Consider the following 16,834-nt stretch of genomic DNA (forward strand, 5'->3'; position numbering starts at 1 on the left):
GCGACGAATTCCAACACATCCTGGCCCTCAGAACGAACATGCTTGTAGAATCGATAGCATGAGATGATGATGCTTTCTTTTGGTTTGAGATGGTCACGTACCAGAACACAAAATTCCTCATAGTCCTTGTCCTTTGGACATGCAGGCGAGAGGAGATGCTTTATGAGGCCATAGATTTTCGGACCGCAGGAAAACCGCCCTGCGCCTAACTGCGTCAGTAGTTTCCTCCATTTTGTTGGCCACGAAGTACTGGTCCAGGCGATCAATAAAATCCGACCAGTCCTCTCCCTCCACGAATCTCTCCAGAATTCCAATGGTGCTCATTTTGAATGCGAAGGTTCTTGAGTTACCTCATCGCCAAATGTTATGTATGTAATAACTCGATAGACTGAATAATGTAAACTCACGCAGGTGCAAACCTGGCTCAACTTTATTCAGGCCCAGAAGTGCCTACACGACATGGTGGCTTGCTTTATATACCTGGCCCGCGCACACGTGCGTACAGCCCAATGACCTGACAGTGGCGCCCCCTGGTGGCTAGTAACCCCATACATACATGACAACAGTTTCTTAACCGATAAGGGAATAAGGGTCATGGGGAGCGGGCAGGGAAGTGGACCCGAGTCCATGATCGGATCAGCCGTGATCGTATTAAATGGCGGAGCAGGCTCGAGGGGCTATATCGCCGACTCCTGTTTCTGTTTCTTATGTTCTTATTATCTCAAATTAACAATAGCACATCCCACATTTTATCAATTCCTCAGTATTGTAATGTAGGTTAACACTCCCGTGCATGATCAAGTCGCAGGGTCGGGTTTGACACACATCCTTCTAACACAGCTATGATTGTGCTATCAACCGACGCAAGCTGCCACTCACCATCAATTGGGGGTATACTGCTTTAAATAGATCTTGTTTCACTCTCAGCTGTGAGTCGATGGACAAACCACAGGGGCGAAATTCAATCCAATTGAGCCTCCCGTTAAGACTAACAGGTCTGAATATGTTTCGCAGGTGATGTTGGGGAAAAGGAATTTTTGAAGAGTTAAGAATTTTTTTATTGCATGTGCTGGATTTAAGGAGTTGAATGGACCTTTCTCTCCGTGAAACCCTGACACGCATATCATGTTACCTATTAATACATGCATTTTATATTCACAGAATACGGCCCGCCACCTCATTTTGCACATGAACCAGGTAAAGAAATACATTCATTTTTTACAATATTGGAAGCCCATTCCCAACCAATCAAATCCTCTGTTGCAATGACAAGTAAACTCAAATACCAATTCTCACACAGAACAGTGTCAGGACCAATACAATTGGCCAGTCTGTCTGTTTTTTCATGGTATTGGTTTGAAGACCAAATAGTGGGCAGGACACTGGGGAGAAAATGCCTGTTCTTGTTCAAACACTTCCAATGGGATCATTTGCATCTACCTAACAAGGCAGATGAGGCCTCGATTTAAGATCTTAACATACATAAGAACATAAGAAATAGAAGCAGGACTAGGCCATTGGGCCCCTTCAGCCTGCTCCGCCATTCAATACGATCATGGCTTATCTGATCATGGACTCAGCTCCACTTCCCCGCTCGCTCTCTATAACCCCTTATTCCCTGATCGGTTAAGAAACTGTCTATCCATGCCTTAAATTTATTCAATGTCCCAGCTTCCACAGCTCTCTGAGGCAGCGAATTCCACAGATTTACAACCCTCCGAGAGAAGAAATTCCTCCACATCTCTGTTTTAAATGGGCGGCCCCTTATTCTAAGATTATGCCCCCTAGTTCTAGTCTCCCCCATCAGTGGAAACATCCTCTCTGCATCCACCTTGTCAAGCCCCCTCAATCTTATACGTTTCTATAAGATCACCTTTCATTCTTCTTAATTCCAATGAGTAGAGGCCCAGCCTACTCAACCTTTCCTCACAAGTCAACCCTCTCATCTCCGGAATCAACCGAGTGAACCTTCTCTGAACTGCCTCCAAAGCAAGTATATTCTTTCTATTGTCTATTAATACATGCATTTTGTATTCACAGAATACATCTTTCCACCTCATTTTGAACCTGCAGAAGGTAAAGAAATATTCATTTTCTACATTAGAAGCCCATTCCCAACCAATCAAATCCTCTGCAATGGCAAGTAAACTCAAATACCAATTCTCACACAGAACAGTGTCAGGACCAATACAATTGGCCAGTATATTTTTTCCCCCCGCAGAGAAGTTGTTTCAAGATGAGTTGAATGGATAGTTCTACTGTGGGAAGTTTGTGCTTTCCAGATATGAACAGCATTCTCTGAATGTTTCCCAGGTGATGTTTCCACAGGGAATTTTTGCAAGTGTTGACACTGTGGTGGATTTAAAGAGTTGAATATGCTTTTCCTCTCTTTGAAAACCCTTATAATCGTATCACTGTGCCGATTAATAAATGTGTTTTGTTATCCACAGAATTCGACGTTTACTGAGCTAAAACAGGTAAGGGGATTATTAATCCAGGCTTCTGGATCAAACATCCAGTGACATAACCACTACACAGGTGCAATGTCCCGAATCCGGAACTCCCAAAACCGGAATTGTCCGAAAACATTTTGCGCATCGCTGACAGAATCGTCCGAAACCTGGAATCATTGTCCGAATACCGAACATTTTTGAGGCTAAACTCATTTGGTCGAGGATTCCGGATTTCAGACTATCGATTTTCTTGTCTGAAATCCGGCAAAAAACAAAAGCCTGGAACGGATTTGGTCCCGAGAATTCTGGATTTCAGATGTTGTACCTGTACTACCATAGCCGATATATTTTCAAATCAGGATGGTGCGTGACTCGGAGGGGAACGTGGAGGTGATGGTGTTCCCATGCGCCTGCTGCGCTTGTCCTTCGAGACGGTAGAGGTCACGGGTTTGGGAGGTGCTGCCGAAGAAGCCTTGGCGAGTTGCTGCAGTGCATCCTATAGACGGTGCACACTGAAGCCACGGTGCGCCGATGGAGAGAGCAAGTGTTGAAGGCGGTGGGTAGCGTGCCGATCAAGTGGGCTGCTTTGTCCTGGATGTTGTCGAGCTTCTCGAGTGTTGTTGGAGCTGCACTCATCCAGGCAAGTGGAGAATATTCCTTCTTGTGCCTTGTAGATGATGGAAAGGCTTTGGGGAGTTAGGTGGTGTGACACTCGCCGCAGAATACCCAGCCTCTGACCCGCTCTTGTAGCCACAGTATTTATGTGGCTGGTCCAGTTAAGTTTCTGGTCAATGGTGACCCCCAGGACGTTGATGGTGGGGGATTCGGCGATGGTAATGCTGAATGGAAAGGGGAGGTGGTTAAAACTTTCTCTTGTTGGAAATAGTCATTGCCTGGCACTTGTGTGTTGGAAAATGTGAGGTTATGCAGTTTGGCACAAAAAAATCAAAGAGCAAGTTATTATTTAAATGGAGAAAAATTGCAAAGTGCTGCAGTGCAGCGGGACCTTGGGGTCCTGGTGCATGAAACACAAAAGGTTAGTATGCAGATACAGCAAGTAATCAGGAAGGCCAATGGAATCTTGGCCTTTACTGCAAAGGGGATGGAGTATAAAAGCAGAAAAGTCTTGCTGCAGTTATACGAAGATGAGGAGAAATTTGTAAATCTATGGAATTCTCTGCCCTAGAAAGCTGTGGAGGCTGGGTCATAGAAACATAGAAAATAGGTGCAGTAGCAGGTCATTCAGCCCTTCTAGCCTGCACCGCCATTCAATGAGTTCATGGCTGAACATGAAACTTCAGTACCCCCTTCCTGCTTTCTCGCCGTACCCCTTGATCCCTCGAGTAGTAAGGACTTCATCGAACTCCCTTTTTGAATATATTTAGTGAATTGGCCTCAACAACTTTCTGTGGTAGAGAATTCCACAGGTTCACCACTCTCTGGGTGAAGAAGTTCCTCCTCATCTCGGTCCTAAATGGCTTACCCGTTATCCTTAGACTGTGTCCCCTGGTTCTGGACTTCCCCAACATTGGGAACATTCTTCCTGCATCTAAACTGTCTAACCCCGTCAGAATTTTAAACGTTTCTATGAGGTCCCCTCTCATTCTTCTGAACTCCAGTGAATTCAAGCCCAGTTGATCCAGTCTTTCTTGATAGGTCAGTCCCACCATCCCGGGAATCAGTCTGGTGAATCTTCACTGCACTCCCTCAATAGCAAGAATGTCCTTCCTCAAGTTAGGAGAACAAAACTGTACACAATACTCCAGGTGTGGCCTCACCAAGGCCCTGTACAACTGTAGCAACACCTCTCTGCCACTGTACTCAAATCCCCTCGCTATGAAGGCCAACATGCCATTTGCTTTCTTAACCGCCTGCTGTACCTGCATGCCAACCTTCAATGACTGATGTACCATGACACCCAGGTCTCGTTGCACCTTCCCTTTTCCTAATCTGTCACCATTCAGATAATAGTCTGTCTCTCTGTTTTTACCACCAAAGTGGATAACCCCACATTTATCCACATTATACTTCATCTGCCATTCATTTGCCCACTCACCTAACCTATCCAAGTCACTCTGCAGCCTCATAGCATCCTCCTCGCAGCTCACACTGCCACCCAACTTAGTGTCATCCGCAAATTTGGAGATACTACATTTAATCCCCTCGTCTAAATCATTAATGTACAGTGTAAACAGCTGGGGCCCCAGCACAGAACCTTACGGTACCCCACTAGTCACTGCCTGCCATTCTGAAAAGTACCCATTTACTCCTACTCTTTGCTTCCTGTCTGACAACCAGTTCTCAATCCATGTCAGTACACTACCCCCAATCCCATGTGCTTTAACTTTGCACATTAATCTCCTGTGTGGGACCTTGTCGAAAGCCTTCTGAAAGTCCAAATACACCACATCAACTGGTTTTCCTTTGTCCACTTTACTGGAAACATTCTCAAAAAATTCCAGGAGATTTGTCAAGCATGATTTCCCTTTCACAAATCCATGCTGACTTGAACCTATCATGTCACCATTTTCCAAATGCGCTGCTATGACATCCTTAATAATTGATTCCATCATTTTACCCACTACTGAGGTCAGGCTGACCGGTCTATAATTCCCTGTTTTCTCTCTCCCTCCTTTTTTAAAAAGTGGGGTTACATTGGCTACCCTCCACTCCATAGGAACTGATCCAGAGTCAATGGAATGTTGGAAAATGACTGTCAATGCATCCGCTATTTCCAAGGCCACCTCCTTAAATACTCTGGGATGCAGTCAATCAGGCCCTGGGGATTTATCGGCCTTCAATCCCATCAATTTCCCCAACACAATTTCCCGACTAATAAAGATTTCCCTCAATTCCTCCTCCTTACTAGACCCTCTGACCCCTTTTATATCTGGAAGGTCGTTTGTGTCCTCCTTAGTGAATACCGAACCAAAGTACTTGTTCAATTGGTCTGCCATTTCTTTGTTCCCCGTTATGACTTCCCCTGATTCTGACTGCAGGGGACCTACGTTTGTCTTTACTAACCTTTTTCTCTTTACATACCTGTAGAAACTTTTGCAATCCGTCTTAATGTTCCCTGCAAGCTTCTTCTCGTACTCCATTTTCCCTGCCCAGTCAAACCCTTTGTCCTCCTCTGCTGAGTTCTAAATTTCTCCCAGTCCCCAGGTTCGCTGCTATTTCTGGCCAATTTGTATGCCACTTCCTTGGCTTTAATACTATCCCTGATTTCCCTAAGATAGCCACGGTTGAGCCACCTTCCCTTTTTTATTTTTACGCCAGACAGGAATGTGCAATTGTTGTAGTTCATCCATACGGTCTCTAAATGTCTGCCATTGCCCATCCACAGTCAACCCCTTAAGTATCATTCGCCAATCTATCCTAGCCAAGTCACGCCTCATACCTTCAAAGTTACCCTTCTTTAAGTTCTGGACCATGGTCTCTGAATTAACTGTTTCATTCTCCATCCTAATGCAGAATTCCATCATATTATGGTCACTCTTCCGCAAGGGGCCTCGCACAATGAGATTGCTAATTAATCCTCTCTCATTACACAACACCCAGTCTAAGATGGCCTCCCCCCGAGTTGGTTCCTCGACATATTGGTCGAGAAAACCATCCCTTATGCACTCCAGGAAATCCTCCTCCACCGTATTGCTTCCAGTTTGGCTAGCCCAATCTATGTGCATATTAAAGTCACCCATTATAACTGCTGCACCTTTATTGCATGCACTCCTAATTTCCTGTTTGATGCCCTCCCCAACATCACTACTACTGTTTGGAGGTCTGTACACAACTCCCACTAACGTTTTTTGCCCTTTGGTGTTCTGCAGCTCTACCCATATAGATTCCACATCATCCAAGCTAATGTCTTTCCTAACTATTGTATTAATCTCCTCTTTAACCAGCAATGCTACCCCACCTCCTTTTCCTTTTATTCTATCTTTCCTGAATGTTGAATACCCCTGGATATTGAGTTCCCAGCCCTGATCATCCAAGAGCCACGTCTCCGTAATCCCAATCACATCATATTTGTTAACATCTATTTGCACAGTTAATTCATCCACCTTATTGCGGATACTCCTTGCATTAAGACACAAAGCCTTCAGGCTTGTTTTTTTAACACCCTTTGTCCTTTTAGAATTTTGCTGTACAGTGGCCCTTTTTGTTCTTTGCCTTGGGTTTCTCTGCCCTCCACTTTTCCTCATCTCCTTTCTGTCTTTTGCTTTTGCCTCCTTTTTGTCTCCCTCTGTCTGCCTGCATTGGTTCCCATCCCCCTGCCATATTAGTTTAACTCTTCCCCAACAGCACTAGCAAACACTCCCCCTAGGACATTGGTTCCGGTCCTGCCCAGGTGCAGACTGTCCGGTTTGTACTGGTCCCACCTCCCCCAGAACCGGTTCCAATGCCCCAGGAATTTGAATCTCTCCCTGCTGCACCACTGCTCAAGCCACGTATTCATCTGTGCTATCCTGTGATTCCTACTCTGACTAGCACGTGGCACTGGTAGCAATCCCGAGATTACTACTTTTGAGGTCCTACTTTTTAATTTAGCTCCTAGCTCCTTAAATTTGTTTCGTAGGACCTCATCCCCTCAAGCCTGCTTCGCTATTTAATAGGATCATGGCTGATCCAATCATGGACTCAGGTTCACTTCCCTGCCCACTCCCCATAACCCCTTATTCCCTTATCTGTTAAGAATTGATTCAATGACCCAGCTTCCACAGCTCTCTGATGAAGTAAATTCCACAGATTTATAAACCTCAGAGAAGAAATTCCTCCTCATCTCAGTTTTAAATGGGCAGCCCCTTATTCTAAGATTATGCCCCCTAGTTCTAGTCTCCCCCATCAGTGGAAGCATCCTCTCTGCATCCACCTTGTCAAGCCCCCTCATAATCTTATGTTTCGATAAGATCACCTCTCATTCTTCTGAATTCCAATCAGTAGGGGCCCAACCTCCTCAACCTTTCCTCGTAAGTCAACCCCCTCATCTCCGGAATCAACCGAGTGAACCTTCTCTGAATTGCCTCCAAAGCAAGTATATCCTTTCATAAATATGGAAACCAAAAGTGTACGCAGTATTCCAGGTGTGGCCTCACCAATACCCTGCTTTTATACTCCATCCCCTTTGCAATAAAGGCCAAGATTCCATTGGCCTTCCTGATCACTTGCTGTACCTGCATACTAACCTTTTGTTTCATGCACAAGTACCCCCAGGTCCCGTTGTACTGCAGCACTTTGCAATTTTTCTCCATTTAAATAATAACTTGCTCTTTGATTTTTTTGTGCCAAACTGCATAACCTCACATTTCCCACATTATACTCCATCTGCCAAATTTGTGCCCACTCACTTTGCCTGTCTATGTCCTTTTGCAGATTTTTTTTGTGTCCTCCTCACACATTGCTTTTCCTCCCATCTATGTATCATCAGCAAACTTGGCTACATTACACTCACTCCCTTCATCCAAGTCGTTAATATAGATTGTAAATAGTTGGGGTCCCAGCACCGATCCCTGCGGCACCCCACTATTGCCAAACCGAGAATGAACCATTCATCCCGACTCTCCGTTTTCTGTTAGTTAGCCAATCCTCTATCCATGCTAATATATTACCCCCAACCCCATGAACTTTTATTGCAGTCCGTGTGGTGAAGGTGCTCCCACATAGAAACATAGAAATTTACAGTGCAGAAGGAGGCCATTTCGGCCCATCGTGTCCACGCCAGCCGACAAAGAGCCGCACGCCCTCGGTCAGCAGCCCTGAAGGTTATAGATAAACCTATGAACAATGAACAATGGCGGAAAGGTAAAGAACACCCAGCCCAACCAGTCCGCCCCACACAACTGCGACACCCCTTACACTGAAACATTCTACACTCCACCCCAACCGGAGCCATGTGATCTCCTGGAAGAGGCAAAAACCAGATAAAAACTTAGGCCAATTTAGGGAGAAAAAAATCTGGGAAAATTCCTCTCCGACCCATCCAGGCAATCGAAACTAGTCCAGGAGATCACCCTGGCCGTATTTGATTCCCTGCAGTACTTATCATTATATCTGCGCTGGCCAACAAGAGGTTATCCAGTCTAATTCCAATTACCAGCTCTAGGTCCGTAACCCTACAGGTTGCTGCACTTTAAGTGCTCATCCAACCATCTCTTAAAAGTGGTGAGGGTTTCTGCATCCACCACTCTTCCAGGCAGCGAGTTCCAGATCCCCACAACCCTCTGCATGAAGAAGCCCCCCCCCCCAACTCTCAAATCCCCTCTAAACCTTCCACCAACCACCTTAAAACTATTCCCCCTCGTAATAGACCCCTCCACCAATGGAAATAGACCTTCCTATCCACTATGTCCAGGCCCCTCAATATTTGGTACATCCCAATCAGGTCTCCTCTCTACCTCCTATGTTCCAATGAGAACAAACAAAGCAGTGAGCGCTCCACAAATGTGATTCAGTGACTGCGAAACATACTTTCACGGCCTGTGGGTGCTGTATAAATTCAACGTCGTTCCTCTTGCAATCAAACGAAAACATTTCCATAAGCATCGATTCAAAGAGAGAAATGCTCCTGGTGCTGTTGGTTGTGACACTGTCCAAACACACACACAAAGAACTTTACTGCACAACCAAGCAATCGCCGGCATCAATTAAATCTTGCACTAGCAATGGTCAATGCCTTCAGGAGAGGAAGGGAAACAATTAGAGTGTGGAAGACACACTTAGCTGAGCAAATTGGAATCAAAGCTCGTTGATTTATCATGTTTGTTTAATGATTTTCAGAAAACTCCACAGGATAAATGACTCATGGGAGCCAACTTCAGGAATGAACATTCTTTCTGAATGGGATTGGTGACGAAATAGCTACTTCTGCTCTTCTCTTTTCGAATTTACTTCAAAGGAAAATCGCAATTCTTCTTCTTTCTCATGATTAATACCGACACGGAGACTGGGGGTGGCGGTGGCTTGACTGCTTCAGTGATTGTCTCAGTATCAAATCAATAATTGCTTGAAAGGCACAGCTATTCATCATTGGTGGCAATGGGATAATAACACTGGAATACAACTCAATGATGAAAGACCCTTTGTTTTAATTGGAACCATCAGAACGTCCCCCAAATCACACCAATCCTTTGGGGAAACTGATGGTCATTGCTTATGAGTCACTGGAGTTCTTTTAAAAAAAAGCTAATCAAAAAATAATTGTGTAGAATTATATGAAAAGTACTGCCAAGATAATACTAATGCTTCCAACCTGTGATTGTTGAGATGTTGCAGGAACTAAAGTGACTTATTGTACATAAGAACATAAGAAATAGGAGCAGGAGTCGGCCATACGACCCCTCGAGCCTGCTCAGCTATTTAATACGATCATGGCTGATCTGATCATGGACGCAAGTCCACTTCCCCGCCCGTTCCCCATAACCCCTTATTCCCTTATCTGTTAAGAAACTGTCTATCTCTGTCTTAAATTTATTCAATGTCCCAGATTGCACAGCTCTCTGAAGCAGCGAATTCCACAGATTTACAATCCTCGGAGAAGAAATTCCTCCACATCTCAGTTTTAAATGGGCGGCCCCTTATTCTAAGATTGTGCCCCTTTGTTCTAGTCTCCCCCATCAGTGGAAACATCCTCTCTGCATCCACCTCGTCAAGCCCCCTCATAATCTTATACGTTTCGATACGATCACCTCTCATTCTTCTGAATTCCAATGTGTAGAGGCCCAACCTCCTCAACCTTTCCTCATGTCAACCCCCTCATCTCCGGAATCAACCGAGTGAACCTTCTCTGAACTGCCTCCAAAGCAAGTATATCCTTTCGCAAACATGGAAACCAAAACTGCACGCAGTATAATACCCTGTATAAACTGTAGCAAGATTTCCCTGCTTTTATACTCCATCCCCTTTGTAATAAAGGCCAAGATTCCATTGGCCTTCCTGATCACTTGCTATACCTGCATACTAACCTTTTGTTTCATACACAAGTACCCCCAGGTCCCGCTGTACTGCAGCACTTTGCAATTTTTCTCCATTTAAATAATAACTTGCTCTTGGATTTTTTTTCTGCCAAAGTGCATGTACAAATGAAAGTACACTTTCCATTTGTACTTAGAATTAGTTTAAAATCATGTCCTCACCCTATGAGAACTCCTCTCGTCAAGATATGTGGTGACCCCATGATGTGTGGTGATCCCATACATATCTGAGGGAGGCCTTGTTCTGTTGGGTATTTGGAGTTCAATTGTAACCATATTCTGAAGAGAATGTGTAAACATATTCAAAAGAGATCTTCATCAATACACTTAGTATGTCTACCCACAGTGACCAAGGGGAATAAGAACATAAGAATTAGAAGCAGGAGTAGGCCATTCGGCCCCTCGAGCGTGCTCCGCCATTCAATAAGCTCATGGCTGATCTTCTACCTCAACTCTACCACAACACCTGCACTATCCCCGTATTCCTTGATTCCCTTAATATCCAAAAATCTATCAATCTCGGTCTTGAACATATTCAATGGCTGAGCCTCCACAGCCCTCTGGGGCAGAGAATTCCAAAGATTCACCACCCTCTGAGCGAAGAAATTTCTCGTCATCTCAGTCCTAAATCCCTTATCCTGAGATTGTGACCCCTGGTTCTAGACTCTCCAGCCCGGGGGAAACATCCTCCCTGCATCCACCCGGTTGTAAAGTGCCTAACCGAAAGATGAGGTGCTGTTCCTCGAGCTACCATTGAGCTTCATTAGAACAGTGTCGGAGGCCGAGGACGGAGAAGGCAGAGTGTGAGTGGGGCGGAGAATTAATGTGGAAGCTCGGGGTCACACTTGCAGACTGAACGGAGGTGTTCAGCAAAGCGAGCACCCGATCTGTGTTTGGTCTCCCCAATGTAGAGGAGACCCCATCGTGAGCAGTGAATACAGTATACTAAATTGAAAGTAGTACAGATTTGGCCTTTCTGCCAAAATCCCACTTCTGGCAGGGTAGATAATGAGAAATTCTTTCCTCAGGTGGGGGAGTCCAGAACACGGAGCCACAAGCTGTTAAGAGCTCTATATCCGCGATAGGAGTACATTGTATAAAATGTCAGAATGACCAAGGCAAGGTGGTATAGCTTTAGGAAATCTGTAAAGGCAGTTAAAGACTCCCGGTCTGGAAGGATAAAAGGAAGGAAATTAATTCAGGGAATTGAGGGGGGTTGGAGAGAGAAGGAATCTTCTCCTTGGCTGTGAAGAGAGTGTCAGAATGGTTTCTGCAAAAAGAACGGCGATCTGATCACCTCTAGTGCGCATTCAATGTGTCTGTAACCCTGGGTTTTAAGCCGCAAAACAAATATAGGAAGTAACCAAGAGGTTTGAAGACTGAACTGGGAATTCTTCTCTTGCTAAACACCCTGGTAGAAAGCTTGAGAAGCTCACATTTACCCGGGGGATGCTGCTGCCACAATCACATTTGTTCTTCTTACTCCACATGAAGATTTGCGGTTGAAGACACGATTAATGCAACTGAGGATGTTAAGTATAGGGTTTATGAGATAGCTGTGACCTCAATTTACCCATGGAAACAATCTCCTTACCTGGACCATTCACATATCAGAAGGAACCTGGGTTACAATCAGTTCCAGTCGAGTTGGGGTTAATACGGTTCCAGTGGAGCTGGGTTTAATTCGGTTCCAGTAGAGTTGGGGTTAATTCGGTTCCAGTGGAGCTGGGTTTAATTCGATTCCAGTAGAGTTGGGGTTAATTCGGTTCCAGTTGAGTTGGGTTTAATTTGGTTCCAGTGGAGCTGGGTTTAATTCGGTTCCAGTTGAGTTGGATTACAATCAGTTCCAGTTGAGTTGGGTTTAATTTGGTTCCAGTGGAGCTGGGTTTAATTCGGTTCCAGTTGAGTTGGATTACAATCGGTTCCAGTTGAGTTGGGTTACATTCGGTTCCAGTTGAGTTGGGTTGAATTCAGTTCCAGTTGAGTTGGGTTAATTCGGTTCCAGTTGAGTTGGGTTATATTCGGTTCCAGTTGAGTTGGGTTACATTCGGTTCCAGTTGAGTTGGGTTGAATTCGGTTGCAGTCGAGTTGGGTTACAATCGGTTCCAGTTGCATGGGGTTAATTCGGTTTCAGTTGGGTCAGGTTACAATCGGTTCCAGTTGTGTTGGGTTACATATGGCTTCAGTTGGTTTGGGTTACATTTGGTTGATTTGATGGGCAGTTCCCTTTCGATGATGCTTCAAAGTGATTGCCCAATCTGTACGTGAGATCGATTGAAGTTGTGTTGTGTGTTGTCACTGACTTGTAATGTAATTGTGTCATTAATTGGATAATAAAAATGGATTAGAACTCAAAGCAATCGTCTCCTCCTTTTAGTTCCTTGGGGCATTACCGCTCATAGATCCTCATTTCCATCCCATCACAAGGGAATACTTTTGTTTCACTTTCAAAAGCCATGTCAGATACAATACAAATCAAAGGGCCAGCAGGTGACTCTTTAAAACCCACAGAGAGCTACTCTCAGTTTATTGCAAGGGGGATGGAGTATAAAAGCAGAGAAGTCTTGCTACAACTGTACAGGATATTGGTGAGATCACATCTGGAGTACTGTGTACAGTTTTGGTTTCCATATTTACAAAAGGACATACTTGCTTTGGAGGTAGTTCAGAGAAGGTTCACTCGGTTGATTCCGGAGATGAGGGGGTTGATTTATGAGGAAAGGTTGAGTAGCTTGGGCCTCTACTCATTGCAATTCAGAAGAATGAGAGGTGATCTTATTGAAACTTGTAAGATAATGATGGAGCTCGACAAGGTGGATGCAGAGAGGATGTTTCCACTGATGGGGGAGACTAGAACGAGGGTGCATAATCTTAGAATAAGGGGCCGCCCATTTAAAACTGAGATGAGGAGGAATTTCTTCTCTCAGAGGGTTGTATATCTGTGGAATTCGCTGCCTCAGAGAGCTGTGGAAGCCGGGACATTGAATAAATTTAAGGCAGAGATAGACAAATTTTTGAGCGATAAGGGCAGGGAAGTGGAGTTGAGTCCATGATCAGATCAGCCATGATCTTATTGAATGGCGGAGCAGGCTCGAGGGGCCGAATGGCTGACTCCTGCTCAGTATTTCTTATGTTAGTTCCCTCGAGGTGACACTTCATACAGTCATTCCGAAATCTGTTGACAACATGTTCTCGTTTAGATATTTCATGGCAATGTTGGAAGGTGTGTTCATCGTCGCATAAGAAGAGGACACAGAGACCTTCATCAACATCATAAATCCCTCAGCCGTTCCAACCTTTGTCAATTCCCCCGAACTCCACCCCCCCAGCTATTGCACCCCACAGTTTCCCTGTTACTGATCATCCCTGGGACCAGAAGTTCAAAGCACTTTTTTTTTCTGTTCCGATATTTGAATTGAAGTAGAATGTAGACTTTAACTCACTTTGTTTCCTCACATGTAAACATAGAAACATATAAAATAAGTGCAGGAGTAGGCCATTTGGCCCTTCGAGCCTGCACCACCATTCAATAAGATCATGGCTGATCATTCACCTCAGTACCCCTTTCCTGCTTTCTTTCCATACTCCTTGCTCCCTTTAGCCGTAAGGGCCATATCTAACTCCCTCTTGAATATATCCAATGAATTGGCATCAACAACTCTCTGCGGTAGGGAATTCCACAGGTTAACAACTCTCTGAGTGAAGAAGTTCTCCTCATCTCAGTCCTAAATGGCTTACCCTTTATCCTTAGACTATGCCCCCTGGCTCTGGACTTCCCCAACATCGGGAACATTCTTCCTGCACCTAACCTGTCCAGTCGCGTCAGAATTTGATATGTTTCTATGAGATCCCCTCTCATCCTTCTAAACTCCAGTGAATACAGGCCCAGTCGATCCAGTCTCTCCTCATATGTCAGTCCTGCCATCCCGGGAATTAGTCTAGTGAACCTTCGCTGCATTACCTCAATAGCAAGAACATCCTTCCTCAGATTAGGAGACCAAAACCGAACACAATATTCCAGGTGAGGCCTTACTAAGGCCCTGTACAACTGCAGTAAGACTTCCCTGTTCCTATGCTCAAATCACCCAGCTATGAAGGCCTTCTTCACCACTTGCTGTACCTGCATGCCAACTTTCAATGACTGATGTACCATGACACCCAGGTCTCGTTGCACCTCCCCTTTTCCTAATCTGCCACCATTCAGATAATATTCTGCCTTTGTGTTTTTGCCACCAAAGTGGATAACCTCACATTTATCCAAATTATACTGCATCTGCCATGCATTTGCCCACTCACGTCCTCCTCACAGCTCACACCGCCACCCAGCTTAGTGTCATCTACAAACCTGGAGATATTACACTCAATTCCATCATCCAATTCAATAATGTATATTGTAAATAGCTGGGGTCCCAGCACTGAGCCCTGCGGCACCCCACTAGTCACTGCCTACCATTCTGAAAAGGACCCGTTTATCCTGACTCTCTGCTTCCTGTCTGCCAACCAGTTCTCTATCCACGTCAGTCCATTACCCCCAATACCATGTGCTTTAATTTTGCACACCAATCTCTTGTGTGGGACCTTGTCAAAAACCTTTTGAAAGTCTAAATATACATCCACTGGTTCTCCCTTGTCCACTCTACTAGTTACATCCTCAAAAAATTCTAGAAGATTTGTCAAGCAGTATTTCCCTTTTATAAATCCATGCTGACTTGGACCGATCCCGGCACTGCTTTCAAAATGTGCTGCTATTTCATCTTTAATAATTGATTCCAACATTTTCCCCACGACTGATGTCAGGCTAACCCGTCTATAATTACCCGTTTTCTCTCTCCCTCCTTTCTTAAAAAGTGGTGTTACATTAGCTGCCCTCCAGTCCATAGGAACCGATCCAGAGTCGATGGACTGTTGGAAAATGATCATCAATGCATCCACTATTTCTAGGGCTACTTCCTTAAGTACTCTGGGATGCAGACTATCAGGCCCCGGGGATTTACAGGGATGTGAGTCGGGAAAAGTTGTACGACATGGGAGTGTACGATAACGTTGGTCCGGGGAAGCAGAGGTGAGGGGTGCTCAATAATGTCGCTACACATTTAGTGCAAGCACATCTCTCGTCAATAGTATGGACGACGTGCAGCTGCAGATGCAGGTTAGCTGTTTAAATTTGATTTTATGTTTTAAAGTTTAATTTGTTTTTTAATTGCCGGTGCTTTTAGTGTCCCCTTCCCTTTTATAGGGGGCACTGGGGAAAAATTGTGATTTTAGTGCCCAAAAAAAAACCAAAAAAAAAAGAAAAACACAAAAAAAAAACAACAAAAAAAAAAGGAAAAAAAAGGGACTTGTAAATGTCTGGTGTGTCACCCAGATCGGGTGGCACCGTTTAATGTTTTATGTTTTACAGATAAATAAAAAAAATTAAAAAAATTAAAGGACCAGTTGCGGAAGATCCTGGGGTAAGGGAACGAAGTGGTAGGGTCGGAGCTAAAGGAGGACCAGGCGATGACTATTCGCTTAAAAGAGGTCATCGCGGAGCTGGAGACACATGCTAAAATGGTTAATGAATTGATACAGGAGGATAGGAATGTCCCGGCACAGGCAGCCATGAATGGAGTTTGCATGTTGTACAGTGCCTAGACGAGGGACGCAGTAATTTGGAGGACATCCAGCAAGGTCACTTTTTAACATGTGCCCACTCCTCTCCTTGTGCGTCTCACAAATTATGCACTAACTGCTAATTATTATATAAAATCTAAGTTTTAAATACTAAAGATTTGCATTTATCCCAACTTTCACAACCACCTGACATCTCAAAGCGCTTTACAGCCAATGAAGTACTTTTGGAGTGTAGTCGCTGTTGTCATGTGGGAAATGCGGCAGCCAATTTGCGCACAGCAAGCTCCCACAAACAGCAATGCGACAATGACCCAGATAATCTGTTTTTGTTATGTTGATTGAGGGATAAATATTGGTCCCAGGACACCGGGGAGAAGTCCCCTGCTCTTCCTCGAAATAGTGCCATGGAATCTTTAACCTATACCCGAGAGCAGACGGGGCCTCGGTTTAACGACTCATCTGAAAAATGGCATCTCTGACAGTGCAGTGCCCCCTCAGTACTGCCCCTCCGACAGTGCTGTGCTCCCTCAGTACTGCCCCTCCGACCGTACGGCGCTCCCTCAGTACCGCCCCTCCGACAGTGCAGCACTCCCTCAGTACTGCCCCTCCGACAGTGCGGCGCTCCCTCAGTACTACCCCTCCGACCGTGCGGCGCTCCTTTAGTACTGCACCTCCGACAGTGCAGCGCTCCCTCAGTACTGCCCCTCCAACAGTGCGGCGCTCCCTCAGTACTGTCTCTCTGACAGTGCGGCGCTCCCTCAGTACAGCCCCTCCAACAGCGCAGTATGGCGCTCCCTC

The 16,834-nt window shown here is 45.0% G+C and overlaps 1 protein-coding gene across 4 annotated transcripts in view; it reads left to right on the forward strand.

Annotated features, from left to right (window-relative positions):
* The window catches only part of LOC139250221 (uncharacterized), a 118,300-nt gene extending 105,522 nt beyond the window's left edge, over positions 1-12,778 (forward strand). For all 4 annotated transcript variants that reach the window (XM_070872717.1, XM_070872714.1, XM_070872715.1 and 1 more), the window contains 4 exons: positions 1,162-1,197; positions 2,041-2,076; positions 2,451-2,477; positions 9,231-12,778. In XM_070872717.1, coding sequence (XP_070728818.1) covers positions 1,162-1,197; positions 2,041-2,076; positions 2,451-2,467 — 89 coding nt within the window. In that variant the 3' untranslated portion in view covers positions 2,468-2,477; positions 9,231-12,778. The remainder of the gene's footprint in view (positions 1-1,161; positions 1,198-2,040; positions 2,077-2,450; positions 2,478-9,230) is intronic.
* Positions 12,779-16,834: the final 4,056 nt, after the last annotated feature.

This window comes from Pristiophorus japonicus, unplaced genomic scaffold (assembly GCF_044704955.1).
Source record: "Pristiophorus japonicus isolate sPriJap1 unplaced genomic scaffold, sPriJap1.hap1 HAP1_SCAFFOLD_351, whole genome shotgun sequence".
NCBI classification, from domain to species: domain Eukaryota; kingdom Metazoa; phylum Chordata; class Chondrichthyes; family Pristiophoridae; genus Pristiophorus; species Pristiophorus japonicus.